The sequence below is a fragment of the Candoia aspera genome, chromosome 3 (genome assembly GCF_035149785.1).
Source record: "Candoia aspera isolate rCanAsp1 chromosome 3, rCanAsp1.hap2, whole genome shotgun sequence".
NCBI classification, from domain to species: Eukaryota; Metazoa; Chordata; class Lepidosauria; order Squamata; family Boidae; genus Candoia; species Candoia aspera.
Genome location: NC_086155.1, coordinates 166796377 through 166821349, shown reverse-complemented (window position 1 = coordinate 166821349; position 24973 = coordinate 166796377). Strand labels below are relative to the sequence as shown.

The 24973-nt window shown below is 36.5% G+C and overlaps 1 protein-coding gene across 2 annotated transcripts in view; it reads left to right on the top strand.

Annotated features, from left to right (window-relative positions):
- NOL4 (nucleolar protein 4) overlaps positions 1 to 24973 on the top strand; it is a 137572-nt gene that overhangs the window by 92542 nt on the left and 20057 nt on the right. The window contains exons 6-8 of one of the 2 annotated variants that reach the window (XM_063299241.1): positions 5483 to 5766; positions 12373 to 12552; positions 13375 to 13566. In XM_063299241.1, the coding sequence (XP_063155311.1) occupies positions 5483 to 5766; positions 12373 to 12552; positions 13375 to 13566 (656 nt within the window). The remainder of the gene's footprint in view (positions 1 to 5482; positions 5767 to 12372; positions 12553 to 13374; positions 13567 to 24973) is intronic. The other variant, XM_063299240.1, reaches the window with a different exon arrangement.

The following is a 24973-nucleotide window of genomic DNA, read 5'->3' as shown; positions in this document are numbered from 1 at the left end:
ATATCAGAGCCTTTTAAATGAGGAATTTAATAGTTGCGGAGAACAGTATGAACAGGTATAATAAAAATAGTGAAACATTTCCCAGAGTGCAGGGATTTATTTTAGCAGTTACTGATGAAATAAAACATACTAAAAGCCTGGAAAGCAGAATCTAGCTTCTAGAAGGCTATGAGCATCACAGTATAATATCACCAAATACAAATCCTAGCCCATGATTTAACTAACACTGCAATGGATTCAGGACAGCCTGAATCAACTGTGTTATACTTGGAAACTACTTCCTAAAAAGCTGTATTAAGTAGTTGTATATTTACATATAATTAAATGGTGCAATGGAGTACAGGAACTGACGCTGGATCCAAAGGAGAACTGCTTCCACATGTAATACATAATGATAGCAGAATTTCTTCAAAACGAAGTTGCTGCTAGTAAGGATATGAAAAACAGGATGAGAAGCTATACTATGCCAAGGTGTTATCTAGCTGGTTTGTTCTTGTTCTTGGGAAGTAGCTGTTGAATTCTTCCTTTTCTTCTGAAGAATGGCCAGTCTCTGAAAATCTCCCAATCTCTAGCAGCAATCATGGGCTGCTTGTCTCCATCCTCTCACTGTCTGTGCCCCTACTGCTGCCTCATCTACAGCAATGACCCCCATGGGTGCATGCAGGGCTGCAACCTAATTTTGATCCCTGCTGCTAGCTTTTGAATGTAAGAAATGTATGAGATGCTAAAAACCCCAGAGATCTAGGGCAACAAATAGCACTGCAGTTGCAAGGTGCAATTGTTTCCATGTATGTTTGTTTAGTTCATGAACTTGCAAATTGCATAAGTTTAAAACATCATGTATTTTTTCTTGTACATTTGTAGATTTAAAAAAATAAATTAACCTGTTCTTTTTCAGTCTTTGAGAGAAAGAGAGATCAGAAGGCTTTGTCTGCCCACTGTCATCATATCTCATTTTCATTCCTTCTAGTTGGTTTCCCAGTAGAAAACTCCCTAGTTTGATTTTCACTACTTATATAAGTAGTATGTAGATAGCACAAATAGTACAACTTTGAGATAAATTGTATTTAACAACTCAGAGAAGCTGTGATTGCTACACCCACCTGAAAAAAACACTATAAAATAAGTTTTTACTTCTACTGAAAGTTGCATTTTTGATGTATTGTAATTAAGGAGAGAAGATTTGAGATCCCTGGTCATGCTTATTTTAGATAGTTTTAATATGGAATTGTTAAGAAAGGCTATTACTGCAAGCCCATTTGCAGATAATGTTGATGGTGAAAGAGAAGATTTACATTCCACAAAGAACAATCAAGAAGACTTACAATATGTATGTATGTGTATACTCACACACATACACACATACCTGTTGAATAACTTAGTCAGCAGTCTTCCTTCATAGGAGTTTGGAGAGATAAAAGGAAGATAAAGAGGCAATGACAGATGACATATTGTTACTTGCCTTGCACTAACTTGGAAATTATCCCAGTATTTTCCAAAAACACTACAAACCCCCCACTACAATATACCTGGGAAGAACTTGGATCTTCTCCAATCCAATTTAGGGTTCAGAACATGACCATAGCCCCTTCCCAAGCCCTGCCCCCTTTCTCTATTTACCTTTCTCAGGTAACCTGAAGTGCTGCAAACTACAGTATATAAGGAAAGGAGCAGTTTGGCTCTTCCTCTTATCTCATTGCCCAGTGCAGAACATCAGAGAGGCAGCAGAAAAGACATGCTTCCCTAGTGTCCAGTTCCTTCATGCCTCCACTGCTTGTACAGCCCTCAGTGGCTAGTAAATATAGTGAAGGTGGAGAGGCTGTGCTGGAGGAGTCTTCTCTGGCTGCTGGGGACATGTTCTGAGGATGGAGTGCTTGTGAGGGCAGAGGAAGGGAACTGGGAATTCTTTATCATGAATTTTTACTCTAGGTTGAGAAGTAATTGATGTTTAAAACCTCACATTTCATTTGGGGACAGGGTTCACTAGCTCCTATGTTCAGCTTCAATAACATTTCTACATAATTTTACTGGCATTTCTACAATTGATGAATCATTTGAAGCTTTTCCCTCACAAAACAGCAGTTTTGAAAAAATAATAGCAATTTAACAAAGGACTCACTTCAGTTCCTCCAGATGTTAATTTCAGGACAGTCTTAACTTGACATGTATTAACTTGATTCATTTCTATAAACCATTGCCCTCCCATGATATGTTCAGGTTTTTTGGGGGGGCCTTGTGAATATTTATTTATTTATTTATTTGGATATTTATATTTATATACATACAAATATAAATATTTATATGGATAAATATTCATTTATCCATAACTATCTTTTGAAATATGTCTGAATGAGTGAATATTTGCTGAATAATAGTGTCTTGTGAAAGATACTTTAATTTTAATTAATTAAAATTACTTTTATAATTATTTGAGGTCTGCATACTCTTTATTTCCTTTTTGTTTCCAGCTAAGTTTCAGAATTGGGGTATTTCTTGTAATACCAATCGAAGCAAATATTTGTAGCTCAGGGTTGAACTGTGGAGTCCTTGGTGCTCTCTGAGCCTTGTTGTTTTCTTGCAGATGTTTCATTGCTTTCAGTTTGATGGAGAAATATACCAACAGTTCAAAGGAACACCCATGGGATCACCAATTTCAGGACTTATAGCAGAAATTGTAATGCAGCGTCTGGAAAGGATAGCACTCCCACACATACAACCCAAAGTATGGATCCAGTGTGTAGATGACACTTTTGTCATAATACAAAAGAAACAACTGGAAGAAACTCACAAAACCATCAATAACATCTTTAATGGAATAAAATTCACAAGGCAGGAAGAAAACAACTCACTACCATTCCTGGACATCCTCATCAGTAGAGGAAATGATGGTAAGTTAGAAACACAAGTCTACAGGAAAGCTACCCACACCAACCAAGTGCTCCATTACCAAAGTAACAATCCAACCTCCCACAAGAGAAGCTGTGTAAGAACATTATTCAGACAAGCATTTACACACTGCAGCAACCCAGAACACCAGAAAAAAGAAAAAGAACATCTGCACAGCATCTTCCAACAAAATGGATACCCTCTCAACTTTATCAAAAAGTGCCTCGCCACCACTACAACCCAACCAATGGAAACTATGAAAAGAATAACACTGCCATACATCAGAAACATCTCAGAAACCACCAACAGACTGTTACAACCACATGGCAACACCATAGCACATAAACCAACTAAAACTCTTCAAAACAGATTAAGCAACTCAAAAGACCCAATAGCTCAAGAAGAAAAAACAGGAGTTATTTACAACATACAATGCAAAGACTGTAACAGCCACTATGTAGGACAGACAGGCAGAAGACTAGCAGAGTGCATCCACGAACACCAGCTAGCAGTCAGAAGACACGATGAGAACTCCTTAATCTCACAACACATAAACAGACTCAACCATAGTTTCAACTGGGAAATGGTGAGCATCCTAAACCAAGCCAAATCCAAAAACGCCGGAGAATCCCTGGAAGCCTGGCACTCAGACAAAGCAGCCATCAACAGACACGTAGAGGTAAACAACATTTACATACCATTCAAAAGAGACAATAGAAAAGCCAAAAGACCAGTACACTCCCTTGCCAGCAATCAACACCCAGATATGCAAAAATCAACACTAGGATTAACACCAGATGAACCATCCAACAGCACAATACACACTAATCAAGGAACTATTAACTCAGGCAATCAACCAAGCAGCAAACAACAGCCCAATCAAAGAACTCCCAAGGAGAGAACAACACCCCCACCAACACAAGCAGGGCAAGCCACAGTATATAAACTGAGAGCAAGGCCCATTCCCTCTTTGCACTGAAGATGTTGCCTAGTCTGGCAATAAAACGTCTGCAAGAAAACAACAAGGCTCAGAGAGCACCAAGGACTCCACATTTCTTGTAATGTTTTGTAACTTAGACAAAATCTTTTTATTGTTCTTTTATTCAGATTAAAAAAAAACACCAGTAACTTACTGCATAAGTAGAAATGTTCCCCCTCCCTTTGATCCAGAATGTTGGGAAAAATCTGATTGATGTCAGGCTTCCCAGGTAGACTACACAGGAATCACAACCAGATGAGCTAATTCTGATTTATTGTAAGGCTACATTAATAGAATCTTACAAGTCTAAAAGTACAAATCTCCCACTGTCTCCTTTACAGCCTGAGAAGTCAGGGAGGGTCCCTTCTGAGCCTCTTTCTCTACCCATTATGCAGCTGCAGGCTATGCCCTTTCTTATCTGACTAGGCAACATCTCTTCGCCTCATTTCTCAAGGTCTTCTTCACATACCATTACAGGGTGGCAGGACTGGCAGAGTGGTGGGGCCAGCACAGTGGCAGGGCAAGCAGAGTATAGGGTGGTAAGGCTGGCAGAGGTGGCAGAGTACAAGGCAGCCAAAAGGGCAGAGATGCGGGGGGAGGTAGGTGGGTGGGGGGAGTTGAAGAGGAGGCAGTCCCTTACCTTTCTGAAGCTCAGGGCTGGGAGGGTCCAAGCCAGGAGTGACTTGGATCGGGGTGGGTCCTCGCCTAACGACTGGTGGGATTCGGTTAATGATGGCAATAGGGAATGCCGTGATTGCCATCACTAAGCGATATGGTCACTTGACCTTGCACTTTACAACCGCATCGCTTAGCGACAAATTCCGGTTCCAATTACCGTCATAACTTAAGGACTACCTGTGTATATGTGATTATATATACTGTATATACAGTAAATGTGTAACCTGCAGAATGTAAATCTATATAGGAGGCACTGTCCCTGAATGTCAAAGAATAGCATATAATGCTAATATTGTAAGCAACATTAATAAACTCAGTATGTCTTATATTGCTTTGCAATTTTATATCTGTGTACAATGTAGTAAAATATAAATTTTAAGTTACTTGATACTGTTTTTAATGGTAAAGGAAAACTGACCTAACTCAGTGATGTGGAATTAATTTTTGTCCTGGAATAATAAATTAATTAGGCAATAAAATTAATAATATGTGCTATTAATAATATGACTGCAATGTGACTCAATGAAGGCAGGTATTATTATTTCATAGCATGATAAAATTTTTAATTGTAGGAAAGCCCTATAAGTAATTATTCTGGGTTTAGTTAATCAAGTGCCATCAGCAAAATCAGCTCATAATGTTGGTTAGTTTAATTTACCACAGTATGTCCATTTCATAGATTGTTGTGGGATACCCTTGATCCTATCAAATATACTGGGATGATAACAGATACTGGTATTATATGAGGTTACATGATATATATTTGTAACACTATATTGTCACACTTTAATTTGTATGCACAACATTCTGATTATAGGGCAGGTGAAATATCAAACAAAATACCATTGAAAATTCTGTGCAAGTAGAAATTGATAGTTTTATCTGAATAAAATGTTCATGGCATGGCACTAAGCATCTGTAATTCCATGTGTTTCATAGATGATTCAGCTGCAGAGAGTTTTAATGGCAATGAGACTGCAGGACACAGTTCCAACACTTCAGGGGGAACACACTGCAGGGAAGCTGCAGAAGCCAACAGTAATGGTAAAACAACTTTGGAGTTGGATGAACAGCCTCTGAACCTGAGTGACAGCCCCTTTTCTGCTCAGCTTACTTCAGAATACAGGTTAGATGACCCAAACAGTGATGGAAAGAGCAAATACAAGGACATCCTAGTATCTGATCTTAAGATGGAGCAAGAGGCAAAAGAAAATGGAAGCAAGGTAAGATGCTTCCATGTTCACAAGGTATTTCTAGAGGACAGCCTAGTAAGATTTGTTTTTAAAATTTAATATAGAAATTATTTAAGTTCGGTCATTAATAAGTTGTCTGTGGGGTTTTGTGTTTCCCTTATTAATTCTTATTTGTATATTAACAAGTGCAACATATTCCCAACCACAAACAGTTTTTTTGTTTCTGATTAGGAATATTTAAAGAAAAATGTAGAATCTTCCTGTTGAATGAATCACATACACAGCTAATGCCCTTATTCAGTATAGATGAATGTCATTATTATGTCAAATTGACACTAAAGTCCTTCATTGACATTTATTGCATGGATGCAGATACAGAAGCTAAGATTTCCTAAAGGCTCTCATCACTCTTACTTCTGTTATATCAGCTTGAACAGAATAAAGAGGCCATGTGTAGATAAGTCAGATCTAGGAAATTTGATATCTATAATAAGAATGCATTTGCCCTTAATGTGTATTATAAAAAGAATGAAGAGATGAACACTCTAATGGGATTTTTCTACTGATACTTTATGGTGCAATTGCTGTCAACTCCAGCATTTTTTTAAAAAAAAATCAAGTATGTCCATTAGTTAAGTTATTCTACCGAACTAAATACTGAAAGGAATGCTCATTATGATCAAGAAAAATAATCACAAATTACTTTGACAAAAACTGGAATGCCAGTGAGCTTTGCAATTCTGTTTGTCAACTGTTAATGTGAGAAAATATTTTTTTCATACATGATTTAAGAATGGCTTAAATCATTTGGGTTCACTTAAAATAAATGATGGGAAAATACATTTTAGATTTCCTCAAAATCCACATGAAGAAAACAAGAGGAGCAATTCTAGATACAAATCAAAGGCCTTTGTTCAGCACTCTAAACTTATAATGGCCAACCACTGTTGTTGTTTATTCGTTCAGTCGCTTCCGACTCTTCATGACTTCATGGACCAGCCCACGCCAGAGCTTCCTGTCGGTCGTCAACACCCCCAGCTCCCCCAGGGACGAGTCCATCACCTCTAGAATATCATCCATCCACCTTGCCCTTGGTCGGCCCCTCTTCCTTTTGCCTTCCACTCTCCCTAGCATCAGCATCTTCTCCAGGGTGTCCTGTCTTCTCATTATGTGGCCAAAGTATTTCAGTTTTGCCTTTAATATCATTCCCTCAAGTGAGCAGTCTGGCTTTATTTCCTGGAGGATGGGCTGGTTTGATCTTCTTGCAGTCCAAGGCACTCTCAGACCTTTCCTCCAACACCACAGTTCCAAAGCATCGATCTTCCTTCTCTCAGCCTTCCTTATGGTCCAGCTCTCGCAGCCATATGTTACTACGGGGAACACCATTGCTTTAACTATGCGGACCTTTGTTGTCAGCATGATGTCTCTGCTCTGGGAAGCATTCTAACACCACAGGAGATAATATATAGTTACCATAACCAACCCCTTGAAAGCACAATTCCCCATAAACAGAGCTTATCATTCCTACATCTTGTGCCTAGAAACTCCATAATTTAACTTGGTGCTACATGAGATACTTCCTTACATGTGTTATCAGAGTTGTTAGATAACTTCAGGTTTTAATATAACGAGAAAGAGAAAAAAAAATTCTAATCACTTTCTCCACAACATTTATAATTTAATACATGTCCATGTTACCTTACTCACTTTCTTCTACCAAAAATAAATCAGTAAAATCTAAGCACAACTTTCTTCATAAAGTTGTTCCAGTCTGTTGATAACTTTAGTTTCTGTGTCTGTATCTTTTCCAAATATATTATATTATTCCTGCAATTTTTAACTAAAAATGAACTCAGTATTCCAAAAATGGTAGCACCAAATTTAATCCCCTTCTTTGTCTTTGGACTTTGTCTTTTTTCAGTACCCATTTCAACATTTTCATCATGCCATCCACTACAATGCCATAGTTAGTTATGACACTTCCATCATAGTATATGAGACAAGAAATAACCACCCTAAATCATTTTGATGTTGTTGGCAAATATGATCACCTTGCCTTACCACTATCTCCAGATAATTCATGAACCAATTAAAAACACTAAGGTTCCCCAAAGAGCTAGTAGCAATGCTATGTTGCATCCTTCCACTGTGAGAACTGACCATTTGTATTTATTTTCCATTTTTATTTGATCTGTTATTAATCCACAAAAGCATCTCTTGTTTTATGTCATGACTCAAGAATTTTTGAGAAGGGGTTCTGTCAAAACCCTTTTGAAAGTACATGATATCTACCAGATTGTCCCTATCCACATACAGTATTTGCTGGTATCCTTAAAGGCTTCTAACAGATAAATGTTAATTTTGCAGAAATCATGATATGTCTGATAACCTTATCTTTAGTAATGCCTTCCACAGTATAATCAATTTATACAATTTACTGGATTCCTTCCTGGAATTCCTTTTTATACATTGGCAGAGATCCTAGAAATGGCCAATGCCAACCTTGGAAATATGTTAAGGCACTTCTGTGCAAAAGTTAGAACCCTCGAGTGGATATCCCTGGAATCCAATGATTATTTTGCAATTTGTCTTCAGTTCACCTCCAACTTTGACTATTTGTGTTAGACTCATTTCCTGACAATCTCAGTTCAGGGATAAGTTATCTGCTTTAGATTTTATACTGTGGAAATACAAAGGATTAATTCAGGCTTACCTGCAATCTCCTTATCCTTCTTTAGTACTCCTAAGTATAGTATAGTGTTTCTAGTTCCTGTGATTCAGAGCCAGCAATTTTCAGAGTTGCTCTGAACCTTGTTCTCGAACCTTTCATAACTGCACATTTGCTTACTATGAAATCACAATTAGCTGATACTTACGAAGAAGTGCGTCCCAGGCCAACAATTTTTGAAGCAAGATACCTCAAATTTACGGAATACGGGCTAACTTACGGAATGCATCCAAAATCCGGAACCCATGACTCCTATGGAATTGAAATTTGGCAAGTTTTATAAAACATTTTATGACATAAAAATTATCATCAAACATTTTATGACATAATACAAAATGTCATAAAACATTTCCTGTGGTCAACTCCTGATGTTTGACTGTGCTATACAGTTCAACACTGGCTACTTTCAAGTCAGATACATCTCTGAATGTCTCCCTGAATTTTTAAGACCTTTTCCAGTACGTTAGAAGCTCTGCCATTGCTGAAGGCATTGAGGAATCTGGTAAGGAAATATCTCTGAAACAATGATCCACCAGATTGTGGGTTGTCTAGTTGATGAATAGAAATCCCATCATTTTCTACAGGATTCCTCCCTTTCCCTAATCATTGGAAAAAGATTCGGATTCCATGTTAAGTACAAGCAGTTGAATATTGGAATATAATGTATTAACTTGTACTTAATTTGAAATCTGATACATTAATGTAATTTGTAAGGATAAAAAGGAAGTATAATCTCTAAGGATATATTTTGTTAAAATTCTTACTTAGGAAAAATCAGACAATATATATAATTCCCTGAGTCAAAATATGGAAAATGCTCCTCTGACAGGGCTTCCCAAGGAATGTTACTGCCTGAAGCAAGCATAAGAGGTTACTTGATATTACATTTAAAGTAACAGACTAGTTTTTTGTACTAGTTTTTTATACTAGAGTACGTTCTTTATCTGTTATTTAACATTGGTGATAGGACAATGTCTTCCACCACTCTGAGGAAAAATAGCCAATGTAGGGGGTGCATGCCAGGCTGGATAGTACACGTAAGTTTATCCTCCTAAACATCACACTCCTTGTTCATGACCATAAGGAAGTGAAGGAGCCACTTTCAGTTCCTAACAGTAGGGCTGGGTAAATTGCAGGCTCTCCCTTCCGTCTCTTTTTTCTTGGACTAGGAGAAATCATCTCCTATACATTGCTAATTGGCTGTATATTATCCTGTTTGACTTTGATAATTCATCCAGGCTCCACATATGTTGTCTCACTTCCAACATGTGTGGAGCCTGGATGAATTATCAAAGTCAATAGACCACACAAAAACAGCACTTTTGTCTACTAATCCCAGACAAGCTGAAATAAATAAATAAGCAAGCAAGCAAGCAAGCAGTTTAAAATCTTCCTTGTTCCCTATATTTACACATTAGGGGTATGAAGGGACTACCTAACTCTCTTCAAGAACTGGAACTAATGTTCTAGAAGTAGTCCATCCCACCTCAGGTCAGTGTTAGGTAATCCATCCTGTTGCCTCCTCCTCCTCCTCTTCCTCTTTTTATCCTACTTTTTATATATATTTGGTCAACTCAAGGCAGAAAATATACCTAACCTGCTTCCTGTTTTCCCCACAACAACCCTATGAGATGGGTTGGGCTGAGAGACAGTGACTGGCCCAAAGTCACCCAGCCAGCTTTCATGCCTAAAGCAGGCCTAGAACTCACAGTCTCCTGGTTCCTAGGTCAGCACCTTCACTACTACGCCAAACTGGCTTATCCCAGAAAATGATTCAGGAAAGTTGCCTTCAGGGGTATGCATATGTTTTCTCTCTATTCTTTAACAGAGAAAGTGGTGAAAATCCAGTCACTGTGGTACAGCCACGGCTCCTTTTATCTCTTTTCCCCAAGACAGCCACTGCCAAAATTTCTATAACTCTCTACACATGGACACATCCTAAGTCTACAGAATCAACCTCCAGTGCAGGAGCAAAAACGATCTACATTATGGGTAGGAGACAGCAATCCTGATGTCTCCCATGACAAACCACAGTCATTCTGGGTCTGGCATGACCCTTCATGGGTATTTAATACTGCTTATCCTGGTCTTTGACCATAATAAAGATTTGTTTGTTGTTTGTAATACTGCATTTTTGTTTCTTGTCTTTTAACTGTAGCAACAATTTATTCAGATCACTTCCAGTGCACCCACAAAGTTCTGATGATCTTTTATGTTTGATCTCTACTGGACAGCAGTTTCTGACTGAGTCAGTTACTGATAGGCCCAATCCCTGAGGTATCTACAGCAGTGGGGGTCAAGCAGAGGCAAATGAGTAAAACAGTATCATGCTGCTGTGATACAAGTTCCATCCCTTTCTACATGAGTTGTGATATCACATACATGTACAAAATAGGCTAAGCTTAAAGCACAATGATGTTTCTGACTTTTGACCAAAGCATCATATCCTGTGGATGCTTTTGCCTGATCTCATCACCTTCCAAGAGACTGCAATTGGGGGGACTGTTAGCAGTCTGCCATCACTCTCTGTCATTCAGTACTCCTTTTCGTGGGCTCCCAAAAATGTTGTTTTATGCAAGCAAAGTAAAAGTCTCTATTCTGAGCCCCAGGGCCACACATGACTCCCCCAGAGTCTTGGGCCTGGCCCCCAGAGACTTCTAAAAATTGTTAATAAATTGAAATTTTTAATGAGGCAGAAGAAAGAAATTGTTGAAAACATGACTAAAGAGTAATAGTTTATATATTTAATTAAAGGTTAAAGTGAAATCACATTATGTTTTGACTGGGCACCACCAACTATCTTTCAGACTGTGTTCTCTGGACTAAAAGTGCCTCCCACTTTGGTGCAGCTGCAGTAGAACTATTATTTCTAGCATTTATAGCACAGCAGAAACAAAAATCATGGCTACAGTTTCATGGAGGTTTTTAACTTGGGGAGGCAGGTCAGAGCAATTGCCCTGCCTCTGGTATGTAAAAATCTATCCAAGATCCAGGGCAGCCCTTCTTGATAAAGCATTCCTAATCATACTGATCTGCAATACAGATCAGCTATAGCAGGGATAGGCAATTATGGGGTGCCTACATTCTTCTGAATCCCCTGAGCTGGGGAAGATAAACTTTTCAGCTTGTTGGGGAGCATTGGGGAAGGGTTTAAAGAGGTGAAATGAATATCTTAAGCCTTAACGTGGTTTTGTCTTTACAGGTACATGAATTTTTCCACCATTTTCTTTCTCTCTTTTTCCATCTCCTTAAGAAAAGCATGTGTTTCTATTATGTAATATTGCAACCACCCAGAAAATGGAGAGAACTATAATCCTAAACTCTATGGTTATCTAGTGAAAATTCCATGTATAAGAAAGACAATTTTTGTATTATACAGAAAAAAGTGGGGAAAACAAAGGGGAAACTAACTGACAATAGAAAGCTGCTTCTTACAATATACTTTTACATTTCTATATCTAAACTGGAATACAAACATACTGTGTAAGTTATGTGGGGAACAGATATATATAACTTGCATATATTTTTGAGGCAAGGCTAGCAATCTGTAGTAAGAATCAGTGGTTATAAGAACAGAAGCATTCTCAGTTACTAAAGGTAGTTAGTAATTTGCCTCAGGCCAGATTTGATTCAATGGTAGAACTAGAGTATTCCATTAATTCTTATATGTTCAATTCAGCTTTATGTCCACTAAAGTCACTTGGCTTGTTCATGTCTCCTAAAGTTAATGTAATGACTAATTTATGAATTTGTAAATGTGTAATACATGTTAAATTGTGTTTGTATTATTGACTTGATTAAGAAAAATATACCAATGAATTTACTCCTCTTCCTCCTCCTCCTCCTCCAAAGTAAGGCAGATACTTTCCTCAAGCAGGTTTCTTAAAATGACATTTCTTTCATCCTAGTCACCTGCCCATAGTTATTCAAGCTATGATTCTGGCAAGAATGAAAACATGGACAGAGGTGCTGAAGACCTTTCCCTGAACCGGGGAGAAGAAGATGAGGATGACCATGATGATCATGAAGATGCTGAGAAAGTTAATGAATCTGATGGAGTAGAAGCTGAGCGCCTGAAAGCTTTTAATGTGAGTCATATGAGTCTTCTTATGCCCTTTAAATTTTATTTAGTTATTTATTTATTATTTGGGGCATATGTTTATGGGTTAATGTGAGAATTAATGAGGTGTATTTTAAAAAAAATGCAAGGGGATCTCTCCCCTTCTCAGTGACCATACATGAAGGCTGCAATCCTATACCCACTTGCCTGGGAGTAAGCCCCACTGAACTCAATGGAACTTACTTCTGAATAGACATGTATAGGATTGTACTGTAAAACATTTTCAAAGAGATACCAGATCCATTTAATTTAGCTATTTAATACTCATCTATAGGAGAAATTTCAGCTGTGTATTGTGCACGTGTATGTGTGTGTGTGTGTGTTTGTCCAGCAAATGGAGGCAGTGGGGAGGGGGCTTGTAGGTCGTTTATTCCACTGGTCAGCTATTTTCTATTATTTTTCAAATTTTATATAATTTTGCATGACAATACACACACCATAAAATGTTCACAACAGGGGAAGAATAAGAGATAAGGGTTCTGCAGAACAATAAAGCAGTCATAGCACATTGTTAATAAGAGACATGAAATGGTGCTTATTTTTACAATCTGTGTTTTATTTTCCTCATGATTTCTATACACTATAATCTAATCTTTTCTTGTCTTTTGTCAGTCCTAAAATAAAATCCTTGGTTGCTTAACATTTCTGGCTTTCCATCACAAAGCTCTTCACTGTGTTTTTCTTTTCTAATTAAAGAAAAAAGCAGTCTTCCTACCTGTAACTGAGACAGGAAGCTTAGAAAGCAAGTACCCCTCCAAATCCTTCTCCTCTGTCTCCCTCTTGCCAACAGATGTTTGTCAGGCTGTTTGTAGATGAAAACTTGGACCGAATGGTCCCAATCTCTAAGCAGCCCAAAGAAAAGATCCAGGCTATCATTGACTCATGCAGGCGACAATTCCCTGAGTACCAAGAGCGTGCCAGAAAGCGTATACGTACTTACCTCAAGTCCTGCAGGCGGATGAAAAGGAGTGGTTTTGAGATGGTGAGTTTTGATTTAAAACCCAGCCCTAGTTTTCATCAAAACCCCCATATGTAAATCCATGACACTATTTTGTTTTCATCTTAGTGTCTCTTTTTATTTGTATTTTTGGTACTGTCAGGTCAGAGGTTATTCTTCTCCCTTCATATTACCTGGAATCCCTTCTCCTTTGTACAGTGCATTTGAAATGCTTTACCAAATAAAGCACACATTTATGTCTAATATAAATTTATCAGAACTGATGAGCACCACAAGATATAAAGGAACAAACACATAGAAAGAAGTTCCTTCATATTTTCATTATTCTAACATTTATATGACAGAATGCATAGGTAACATGTTTCTTAAATGAGCTGCATACTTGCAATTTAGCATGCTATACATGCCCATGCCTAATTACTAATTATCTTTTCAAGGCTGTGCCCACTTCAAAAATGATTTGGAAGAAGTGTTTGGACCTTGTAATGAGCACAATAATTCTCATTGAAGTGCACACAGTTTTTCCAGGCTTCTGTGTGAGCCTGAAAAAAGATGCTGCTGGTTTAATAAAGTAAAACATTAAAGCACCATGTTTTTTAATGTGACTGAAGCCTGAAAAACAGACATGTATGCTTTAATAAGTAGTAGAGAGCTGTTGTGCTTGTGCAAGATCAAAACCATTTTTGAAGCATGCACAACCCTTTAAGGTTTTGTTGTGATTTTTAGCATTTAGGTGAAGCATATTTTAAAGCATACTTATGAATTTATTTAAGAGTTGAAATAAAACAGAGCACCTTTTTCAATCTTTCAGATTTCCTGGAGAAAGAGATACATAAAACATAAACGAATGTTGGATAGTGGCTGTAAATAAACCATGTTTTCATTTAAATGTCTGACTGGAAATCAAATACCAAATCACATCTTATCTGACCATAGAAGAAAAAGAGCCCTGATGAAAATTATTATTATTATTGTTAGCATTTCTATAAAAAGACCAAAAATTCAAACTCCAAACCCTTCCCTTCATATTTTCCAAATATCATTTTTTATTTCAAGTGTAATTTTAAGAAATACATCAACAGTCCTTTCTCCCCTTCCCTTCCCTTCTCTTCCCTTCCCTTCCCTTCCCTTCCCTTCCCTTCCTTCCTTCCTTCCTTCCTTCCTTCCTTCCTTCCTTCCTTCCTTCCTCATTCTCTCTCTCTGTTTCAGAACTTCAGATGGCTATGTTCAAAACAGAGGAATACATCTGATAAAATCACTAGCTTAGGAAAAGAAATAAAAGAAAATATTAAATGCATTTGTATTGTTATACACATATCGTACCTTTGCACTGCTTTTCACAAAAAATAATGGCTAGTTATAAACAAGGGAAACAAAGTACAAAGAGTACTGCAAAAGTATCTGTTCAGTTCACATGCCAAAATGTGTATCTATCTATCTATATATATATGAAATGTTGAGGTATACAGTAATTTGAAATAATGGCAAATGTGTTTAGTAAATACAGTAGTGTACTTCCATATTTATTTTGACTAAGTTATTTGGTAGAATAAAAAATATTTGTGCAGTTGTCCGATTTTGGTAACTTTCCTGTCTTCCTTGGACAAATTTTATGTAATTTGTTTCATGTTCTACAAATATGTGGTCTCAAAAGTGTTGTATAATCATAATTATTGTAAGCCATACTTACTGTTATACATACCAGAGGGGGCAGACATTCTTATTTATAAATAAATATGTAGATGAAGTTATACTCCAGCATTACCAAGAGAAAGGTACAATTAAAGAGTCAGACTTTATAGATAAGAAAGTATAGCAAGAAATTCTTCTATTGTTTACAAGGAAAGTGATGGCCAGTTTCCCTCCCTCATCAATGGGGACAACTGTATGCAATGCTTTTACCACAGTTGAGTGAAGGAAGCAATGGATTTTATTCTGTAAATTCTCTACATCCCTTCCTCCATATCAGCATTGCCAGCTATACCTAGCTTCCTCTAGTGAAGATAATATAGAGTAATAGTGACTAATGGTCTTAACTAGATGGATGCCTGCCTAAAGCTGTTCTCAAAATATGACCATGGCAATGTTGATGGAAATTTGTCATCAACTTAAGTTCTCTCCTTTAAATATTTTTATTATACATTTTAAGCATACAATTTAAAAATCATTTTAAAAAATTATGTTCAAATCAGTAGACATACTCAAATGATTCAACCATCCATAATCACAGCTTATCAAGAAACCCTCCTCTTTATGCCTCATTGATTTGCTCACTAAATGATGTGGTTAGGAAACAGCCATTCAGGGCTTGTTCTACTTTTGTGATATTCTGGTTTTTTAAAATTAGGATTGTCTGTACACTGAAGTACACTGCAGACAATACAGTAAGTTTAAAACAAATCACAGGTGGGTGGTTCCTAGCCTTAACACTCAGTAAGTATCTAAAAGATAGCCAAGAATGCATTTTTATAGGCCATAATTATGGCTTTGTTATATAACCATTCCCAGCAGGACAGTTAACATGCCCAGTAAGATAGTTAAACATGTTTAAATTGACCCTGTTTAAATGAATGATACTTCAAAGTATCCCAAATAATATTGTATTACACTGCCAAATGGGATATCTTTTCAACAGAGGTATACATCGTGAGGCTCCAAGGCCACATGCAGTCTTTAAGCCCTTAGATATGGCTTCTAGAGGCTTCAAGAGTTCTTACCAAATTTTAACTTTCAATGGCAAGTCCTTGGAATGGTCACTAATTGCAAACAAAATGGAAATCAGTGCTGGGATGACTACCAGAAAAACAAATGTAGTCTAAGGCTACATCAACTAATAGTTTCAACTTATGGGAAGTAGTAATTCTGGTTTGTGTTGCATTTATCACAACCTACCTTATTGTTTATAGTTCTGGGCAACATACTTTAAGAAGTATTCAGACATAGTGGAACAAGTACAGAGAATGGCAATGAGATGATTAGAGGATTAGAAACTAAATCCTATGAAGAGAGTTTGAAGGATCTGGCATGTTAAACTTGAGAAGAGAAGACTATGTAGGACTATGACAGCAACTACAATATTCGTCAAATATCTGAAAGAATTATTTTAAGTTATCTCTTTAATATCCTCTTTGGCAGAGGTGTTATTTCCAAGTGGAGGAAAGCAGCAATCTGCCAGCTTTCACATCCATGAGAAATAATTGGCTGTATCCATCTAGGATCAAACGATGGGGCATCTCTCTGTTGAGTTTTTGGTAGGATGTGGCAGTCAGTGCTCTTAGGTGAACATACAGCAGCACAGCCCTTCAAAATGTGCCAGATGATGCCAGCCCAGAAGTGCTAGTGACTAGTCACAAGACATGGCACTGGTCCCATCACATAGTGGGCAGACCAGAAGGAAGGGCACCCCCCCCCGCACACGCACCCATAATAAGGGAATGTGAGCATGTGGATCCCACTGGACTACCTCCAACTGTTCAGCTTCCCCCTCCCCCATTCAGGAACCAGACATCTAAATTATATAATAGTTAATGCACCCTTCTGTTTCATAAACTCAACATTCTAAAATTATTTTTAGCAGCAACTTAATAATAGGCAAACCTGTTTTTATTGTTATCTGAGCATAGGATGCAAACTGAAATTAGAAAACAGAAGAATGAAAAGTCCAGGAGGTTGAATAACTTTTACTAAGTTTTATTTATCTCTTCAGTATAAACTGAAATATGGCCCTTACTTTAAGTAAATGAATGATCTTTACTAACTTGAAGGAGCAAGATAGATTGATAGACATTCTGAACTGTGTTGAATGTGGTCTGAACACACTTTCAGTATATTCTGAGACATGTTTTTAGGTGCAATAGTACTTTTTACAAACCATTTTTGTCATACATGGAATATAGATCTATAGATTTTCATTCTAGGCTTAATCCAACCTTATCTAACCTGGTGCTTTTCAAAAATGTTGCACCACAGCCTCCATCATTTCAGTTGACTGGGAATTGTTGGACTGAGATTGGTTCCCTTTCTCATTATCATTCTAATACTTAATAATAGATTAACAGTGTAACCTATGTATGTCTCTTCAAGCTAAGTCCCATGCATAGGCATTCATGGGAGGGGGGGGGGAATGACAAAATGAGCATTCTGACATTGTAATACAAACTCCACCCTTTGTGTACTTGTGTGCAATGGTGAAATACAAGTACAGAAGGGCAGACTTTGCATCTTGACTTCATGACACATATTCTGTCATTTTGGCATCATCATGGTTAGAAATGGACATCTGTGGTTCCATGGAGTTTAATGGATCTTATTCCTAGGAAACTCAATATTGGATTGCAGCCTAAGTAAGCTATTATTCAGTCTTGCCACTCAGAAATGATTAGTTTTCACAAAGTTTTAATGATAAACTGTGTTGTTTTGGGATGTTGTGATTTGTAACATACCCTTCTTGGGGGCCTATTTTGAGTTTAATTGAATTTAGCATAATTAAGCCTTTATAAGATAAGACTGTAAGTCATGGGATGCACCTTGTAGTAAGGCTAGACAGAGCCATATTGTCCAACTTTTGATCATTTAAAATGCACCTTCCAGTCTTAAGTTCTTTCTTTTAATATTTCTAATTTTTTTTTAAAAAAGTTGTAATAAGTAAACTACATTTCCCCCCAAATATCCCTAATAAAGAATTTTATTTATCATGTTGCTGATAGTTATTCTGTAATAAAGGCTTTATGCCTAAACAGATAACATTAAGATTCAAATAAGCTAGACCTACAAGTGACACTGTAAAATAATAACAGGTGGGATAAGATAGGCAAGGAGAGAAGGAACTCAGGACACACAATTTAGCAGGCCAGTTTAAGGAGGTGCCAGAACATACAGCTTAACTGCGCACCAGGAAGCAGATGCAGGTGAGCTGTACATAACAAGTAGATCTGAAAGCAAACTGCTCCATCACCCACAGAATGTCTTGTGGTCTTGTGTTCACTTCACCAAGATTTGGAGTGGGCATATCCACCCACAAGTTAAGACAGTTCTGTCTTAGCCAACAGGTATAATGAGGGCTGGTAGGGTCATTTTCTTAAGCAGAATTTTACTGCATGATGAATGGTGCTGGTTTTTTTTCAGATCATTTTATCAGAGTAAATTGCTATTTCTTCTAAAGCACATTGTCCCTTCTTCCTTCTCCATCTCTGATTGCAGGAATCCATCTGCAATGTTAATCTAGGGCTGTGTGAAGAGGGAAGGCCTTTGAATCTTTTTGTATTGAGCCCCATATTCCTTAAATGACTTAGATAGAAATTAGGCAGAAAGTTTATTGGATAGAGTTTCACAAAGCAAAATCATGATATGTTATTGAGGAAATTTCTTCAGGCAACCAAAATATGTATAGAAAAGTTTAGCCTGGCCCATATGCTGGATCATGCCAAAGGGACTGGAAATGTCTGCTACTATCACAAGTTTATAATATTCCTAAACTGTCACCAGTCCTCTTTGGGCAGTAATATAATGTCATTTCAGGTAAACTGGACCATGTCTAGGATTCCAGAAGGAATTATTTTTCACTCCCACTCAAGGGAGTTCCACTGTGATGTAGTAATTAAGGTCAGCCTAGGACTGGCGAGACTCAGATTCACCTGAGCCTTGAAACTCGCCAGTTGATTTTGGGCCAATAACTTTCAGCCCAGACACAGTGGTTGTTCTGGAGATAAAATTAAGGAAATTCCCTGTATAAAATACCTTTTGCTCCTGGAGAAAAGGTGAGATATGAATCTAAGAAATAACAGCTGCTATAATAACAGTGTCCTGCCTGATAGACTGCCTTACTTATCCAGAGGCTGGTGCTGTGATTCTGCAAACAGACCTGTCCACCACAGGTTCAAAACAAACTGGTGCACTGCCTTCTCACTTTCAGGTATGAGAAAAACATATATACTGCTATTTATTCAAATAGAGTGATATTTGTATGAACATGAAGCAATTACGAAGAGATAAAATTTACTGCATTTCATAGAAATCATAGAAATTAGAGAGTTTCAAGCTATACTCCTTTAAAACCTGTTTATTTAAAATTTCTCCAGAGGATAATATTTACAGAAAAGCTAGACCAATATAAGAAGAATGGCACAGGCCTGATAGAGTTTGATGCTGGGTTTTATTTTTTAAAAGTGTCAGGTTGTTTTGAGATAGAATGTGCTGAAGTTGGCAATTAAAATGAGGAATCTCCATAGCAAATTTCATGGAGATAGATTGAAGGAGGTTATTGTTGTTGTTGTTGTTTTGGCAAAGAAAAGGAATAGTGGCAAGGATGTCCCTTTGTGAGAAATTCCTATTACCCAGGCTGATCTCAAAACACTAAACAGGATCAAACCTGATTAGAACTTGGATGGGAGATGTTGATTCCCATTTCAAGGAGTGACTGCTTCCTGTTGAGCAAGCAGTTTGTTGCAGAATCTGGAGGAATATAAGGCTGCTATTGTCTAGAGACCAAGCTCACTGAAGAAGTGAACGGGGAGGATTAATTAAAGTTTGGAAGGGGAATTTAGGAGGAATATTCATAACACAGTTTTTTCCTAACTTGGTCTTGTGTAATTGGCTAACCTGAGAGACTAGGCAAGGAACAAAAATAAAAGTCTGTCTTCTGGTGAAGATTTTCTTTACTTTCAGCTAACAAAGTGGTGTTATTTATATATTCCAGACTGTAAATATTTCAGTTTCCTATATTGCTTCTAGCTGTCATCTTTTCTAATCCTGCCATTCAGATAGTGCATTTGCTATATAAGGTAAACAGATACACAAACAATATTTATCTTGTTTCTATTCTATTTGGAACCAATCTGTTTCTCAAATTCACTTATTATTCACTGTAAAGTTTTCCCAGGAGAAAACTCAGGTGTTCTCCTATACCTATTAGCCTTAATAGAAGAGCTCATTATGAAAGTAAAACTAGAAAGTGAAAAATCTAGGTTAATATTAAATATTAAGAAGACAGGGTTAACGTCAACCAACAGGCTTAGTGAATTTACAATTGACAGGGAAGTGAAAATGGTAGCTAGTTTTGTTTTCTTTAGCTGAATTATAAAGATTAACAATGTGCTGGAGAAATAAGGAGAAAATTAATCTGAGGGAGGAAGACAATGTAAAACTTAGAGAAGATAGTGAGGGATAAGGATATTTCTTTGACCGCAAAGATCAGAATAGTTAAAGCAATTGTCTTTCCAATAGTAATTAGCTGTGAAAACTAAGCCTTGAAAAAGTGTGAGAAATAAGATAAACACAAATATGGTTGCTAAGAGTATCATAGACTATAAGAACCTGGAGCAAATAAAAACTGACTGGTCCCTTAGGTTGACAATTCGAAATAAAAAATTCACATATATGGCATTTGTTGTGAGTATAGAAAAAATGATGATGCTTCACAAAGCTGAGGGAAGTAGAAGAAGTGGAAGACAGAAGATAACGTTATCAAAGAAATCATAGGAAGATCCTTGGAAGAGTACAGATGAGGAACAGGTTGAGATGTGAACATTTGTTATGCAGTCACCAGGAGTCAAGCTTGACTAGATGTCATCTAACTAATTGGTGGTGCCTTAAGAAGCAGAAGAGAAGATGAATACATCTGACTCAGCAGTCATGGCTTGTTTGTAGCATGTTTGCATTTCTGGCTGAAAATAATCTGGCATATATTTGTAGCAAATACAAGTTAGAGGATTGGAATAAGGAGTGCTGACCCCTTAACTCATAAGGCCATAAATGTGTTAATGCTTGTGTTGCTACTCTTAAGCTGAATGAAATGCACTTACTTAGAAACAGGTTCAGTTTAGATTTCAGGACTCCATTTTCAAATTTTGATAGAATTATTCCTATGATAACATGAAAAAACCACATTAACAAAATTTCATAGAGATAGAAATACAAATTCATAACCAAAGCATTAAATAAATCTCATTTTATTTAAATGGACTACAAGGAACATGTAGTTTTTGGCTATTTGAAAACTGAGTTAGCACAATATTCTCCATTCATTACATTTTGATGATGGCTGTTTGCTAAACCTCTCTTCACATCTCCCTGCCTTTATGAACCATCAGCTTTGTATAAACACCTGTCTCATGAAAAAATAACATCAACTGATTAGGAAATCCTAAAACATAAATCTCAAAAGACATACCTGTTACATTATCTAGCTTTTACCCTGTCAAATTGTGTATGAATTTACTTTTGCATGTAGCCTTCCCCATTTCACTGTGACAGGAATAAATTGTGTCACAAGTTGGTATTATGAACATGCATACCACTATGGGGGGGAAAACTTTCTAATTAGCTAGAGAGTATGTGTTCCTTCTTTTTATTCTGTGACTTCAGTTTTGTTGAAATTAGCATCTTGGACAATTATTGCTGCTTTGAGCCATATAGAGCATAGATAAATGCTCTAAACCTGGTTTCTGTGGGAAATAGTCCCTTACTTTTGTCTGTTATAACCAGTTTACTGGAAAAGAAAGTGAATAATATATACTGTTTTTGTCACTGAATGAACAACTGATTTTGAAAACTAAGGTTGCATTTTGTAAATTATTTTGTCCAAGGGTCTCCTTTTAAAATAGTTTCAGCTGCTGTTGCACTCCTTCATTTTGCTTCTTATACCTGTCCATATGCAACATGAATGAAAAAACAGTGAAACTGCTATCAAATGCAATTTTGCCAGCATCAGAATGATAACATCAATATATGTCTATTTGCTAAGGATATGAGGCCACATTAAATTAGAACAATATCAGGACATCCAACAGAGTGCAGTGCTGTTCTTAGTTTGTAATGAGAATGTTGCTCAAACATGCACATTATGTTCATTTGAATTGCATGTCTTATTTTTCTCTTATTATGAATATTTCAAACACATCTCACCACTATTCTCAAGATTCACTTTCCAGTCTTAATTCTATAACAGGATGTTGGTGAGTAGTTTTGATTCTGTTGAGTTATCCTGATTTAATTGACAATCTTTTTTTAGATATTTGAAGCTTAACTATTCATAAAATGAAAGAGCAGCTGTGTATCCCACTGTTAGAATTACTGAACATTTTGATATTAAGGAATAAATTAAGAAAGCGTCTTTAGAAAACATTTAGAGCATATACTGTATATGTTAAAGAGACATGTTTTTTAAAAGGTTGAACTGATAGAGCATAAATATATTTATTCAAACCTGAAAATATGCTTAATTTGATTTTTTTTATAAATGTGCTTATTTTTTGTACTTTCAAGTAAAAAGATGGCGCATATAAGATTTCATCCTTAAACCTGGTTTTGGATGTATTGCACATGGACCAATTACTGCCTTAAATGTAATTATTATAATCTAATCTAAGTCTGTACATTTCCCCTTTCTCTTATATCTGAAAAAGATACTACAAGTATTTCTATTCTATTCTTCTATTTTATATCAAGCAACATTGTAGACCTCTTGTTGTGTATATCTCTACCTCTACCTCTACCTCTTATCTCTATCTCTATCATCTCTACCTCTAGAGAGATATATACTGACACCAATGCCTAATTAAAAATACTATTACATTTGGGTGTGCGTCTGTGCCTTCTTCATGGAACTTCTCTAAATTTGGCTACAAGTAATGACTTTCTCTGTGTAAGATTTTGGATATTATTACTAGTCCTACGATATATGCCATTTTTGAAAGTTCAAAAGATTTTCTGATAGAATTTTGTATCTATGTATATATAGGTGTTGCTAAAAAGTCATCACACGTTTCAATTAGTCTAATCTAACAGGGATGACAGATTTTGAGGTCAAATAATTCATCAGGACAGATGAATTGTGCTTGGCTTCCTAGTATTTTATGTGCTTGGCTTCCTAGTATTTTATGGCTTGCACATGCACTTTATTCAAATAAGGTAGCAGTAAATGAGATGAACATATATACTGCTAAACTGTTAATTTACTAATATTTCAACCCTAAACATTCATTATATTCTAATCAGTAATATCAAAAGTAATAACACAAAAGTAAAAGTTTTAAAGCAAAATCAAATCCTGACTTTTCAAAAAGGTAACACTTTCTTTGCTAATGTCATTGTCCCTGACATTGGAAGTTCAGCTATCATCAGTGTTGATTTATATGGGAAGGACATGAACCAATAAGAAGCTGAAAGACTGTATAAAGTTCAGTGAAGGCCTAAATCTTTATATGGTCACAGCAACTTACTGAACTGAATTCTTTTATTTTAGAAATGTACAAAATACAGGATATATTTATTTTTTCTGAATATATTTTACTTTTTTGTAGCTCTTTATTTCCAGAAGAGTATGTTTTCTCCAAGTGCTTCAATCTTCTATACTTTATATTTTGTAAATGTTGAATCTTATATAAACAGCTAAGAGTGTCTGAATGTGAGGGTGTGCGTATGTCTGCATGCAGAATATTTTCAACAAATGCAGTACGAGTAACTTACTCTTCAATAACTTTTCCCTGCGGGCTATAGTGGACTTTTCCATTATAAAACATCTTTTCTCTGTTTTTAAACAACAAACCCCTTAAAAAATAATAAAATAAATTGCCTGTACATGTAATCAAAAGTTCTTATGTAAGATTATGCAAATATAATGCATTGGGGAAGGCCAAATTCCAAAGAGCTCCAGAACGTTCCATTCTCCTCTAAACCATGCCAAATCTCTTCTGGTCCTTTCCTCTGAAATAGAGAAAGTTCAAGATGGCATTCCTAATGAAACAGGCTAATTTCTGGGCTGGCTACCCCACCGAGAGCATTTATTTCTAGAAACTGCCAAACCACCCCTAGAATGGTATGGTCTGGGGGAAGAATGAACTGTTTCTTTCCTGAATCTGTGAGCATTGCAATTCCATACATTTATGTCATGTTTCATTTTCAAACATAAGTAAATTGTTGCATTTACTACAGTACAAATGCCTATTATTTAAACATTTAAAGCCCAGCTCAGCCAAAGTAAGTATTGTTAGGTCCACTGATTTTAGCGGGAAGACTAATTACAGTCTAATTCAATGGACTTCAGGAGTACTTAACTTTGGCAGAATGGTATCCCTTATGTGGTGTGGGTGAAACTCATTTCTTATCTTGGTAATATGAAAATATAACAATCTTTATCCTCTGTTTATTAGACTTTCAACAGTTTTAATTTGTTACACTTCAGTCTTCTTTTTCTTGTTCATCCATCATGTTTCAGTACTTAATATAATTTATTATTGAATTGCCAATTCCAGCATAAACACTGCTCAAATGAATGAAACTGTTCACATTAAATAAGCTTAAAATAGAAAGAATACTAGATCCGAAGGCTCTAGTATTCTTTCTGTTTTAAGCTTATAACTGAATCTTTCTTAAACTACAACCAGCAGGGTTAAATCAGCATAGAAACAGAATCTGCATTACCTTCTAAAGCATG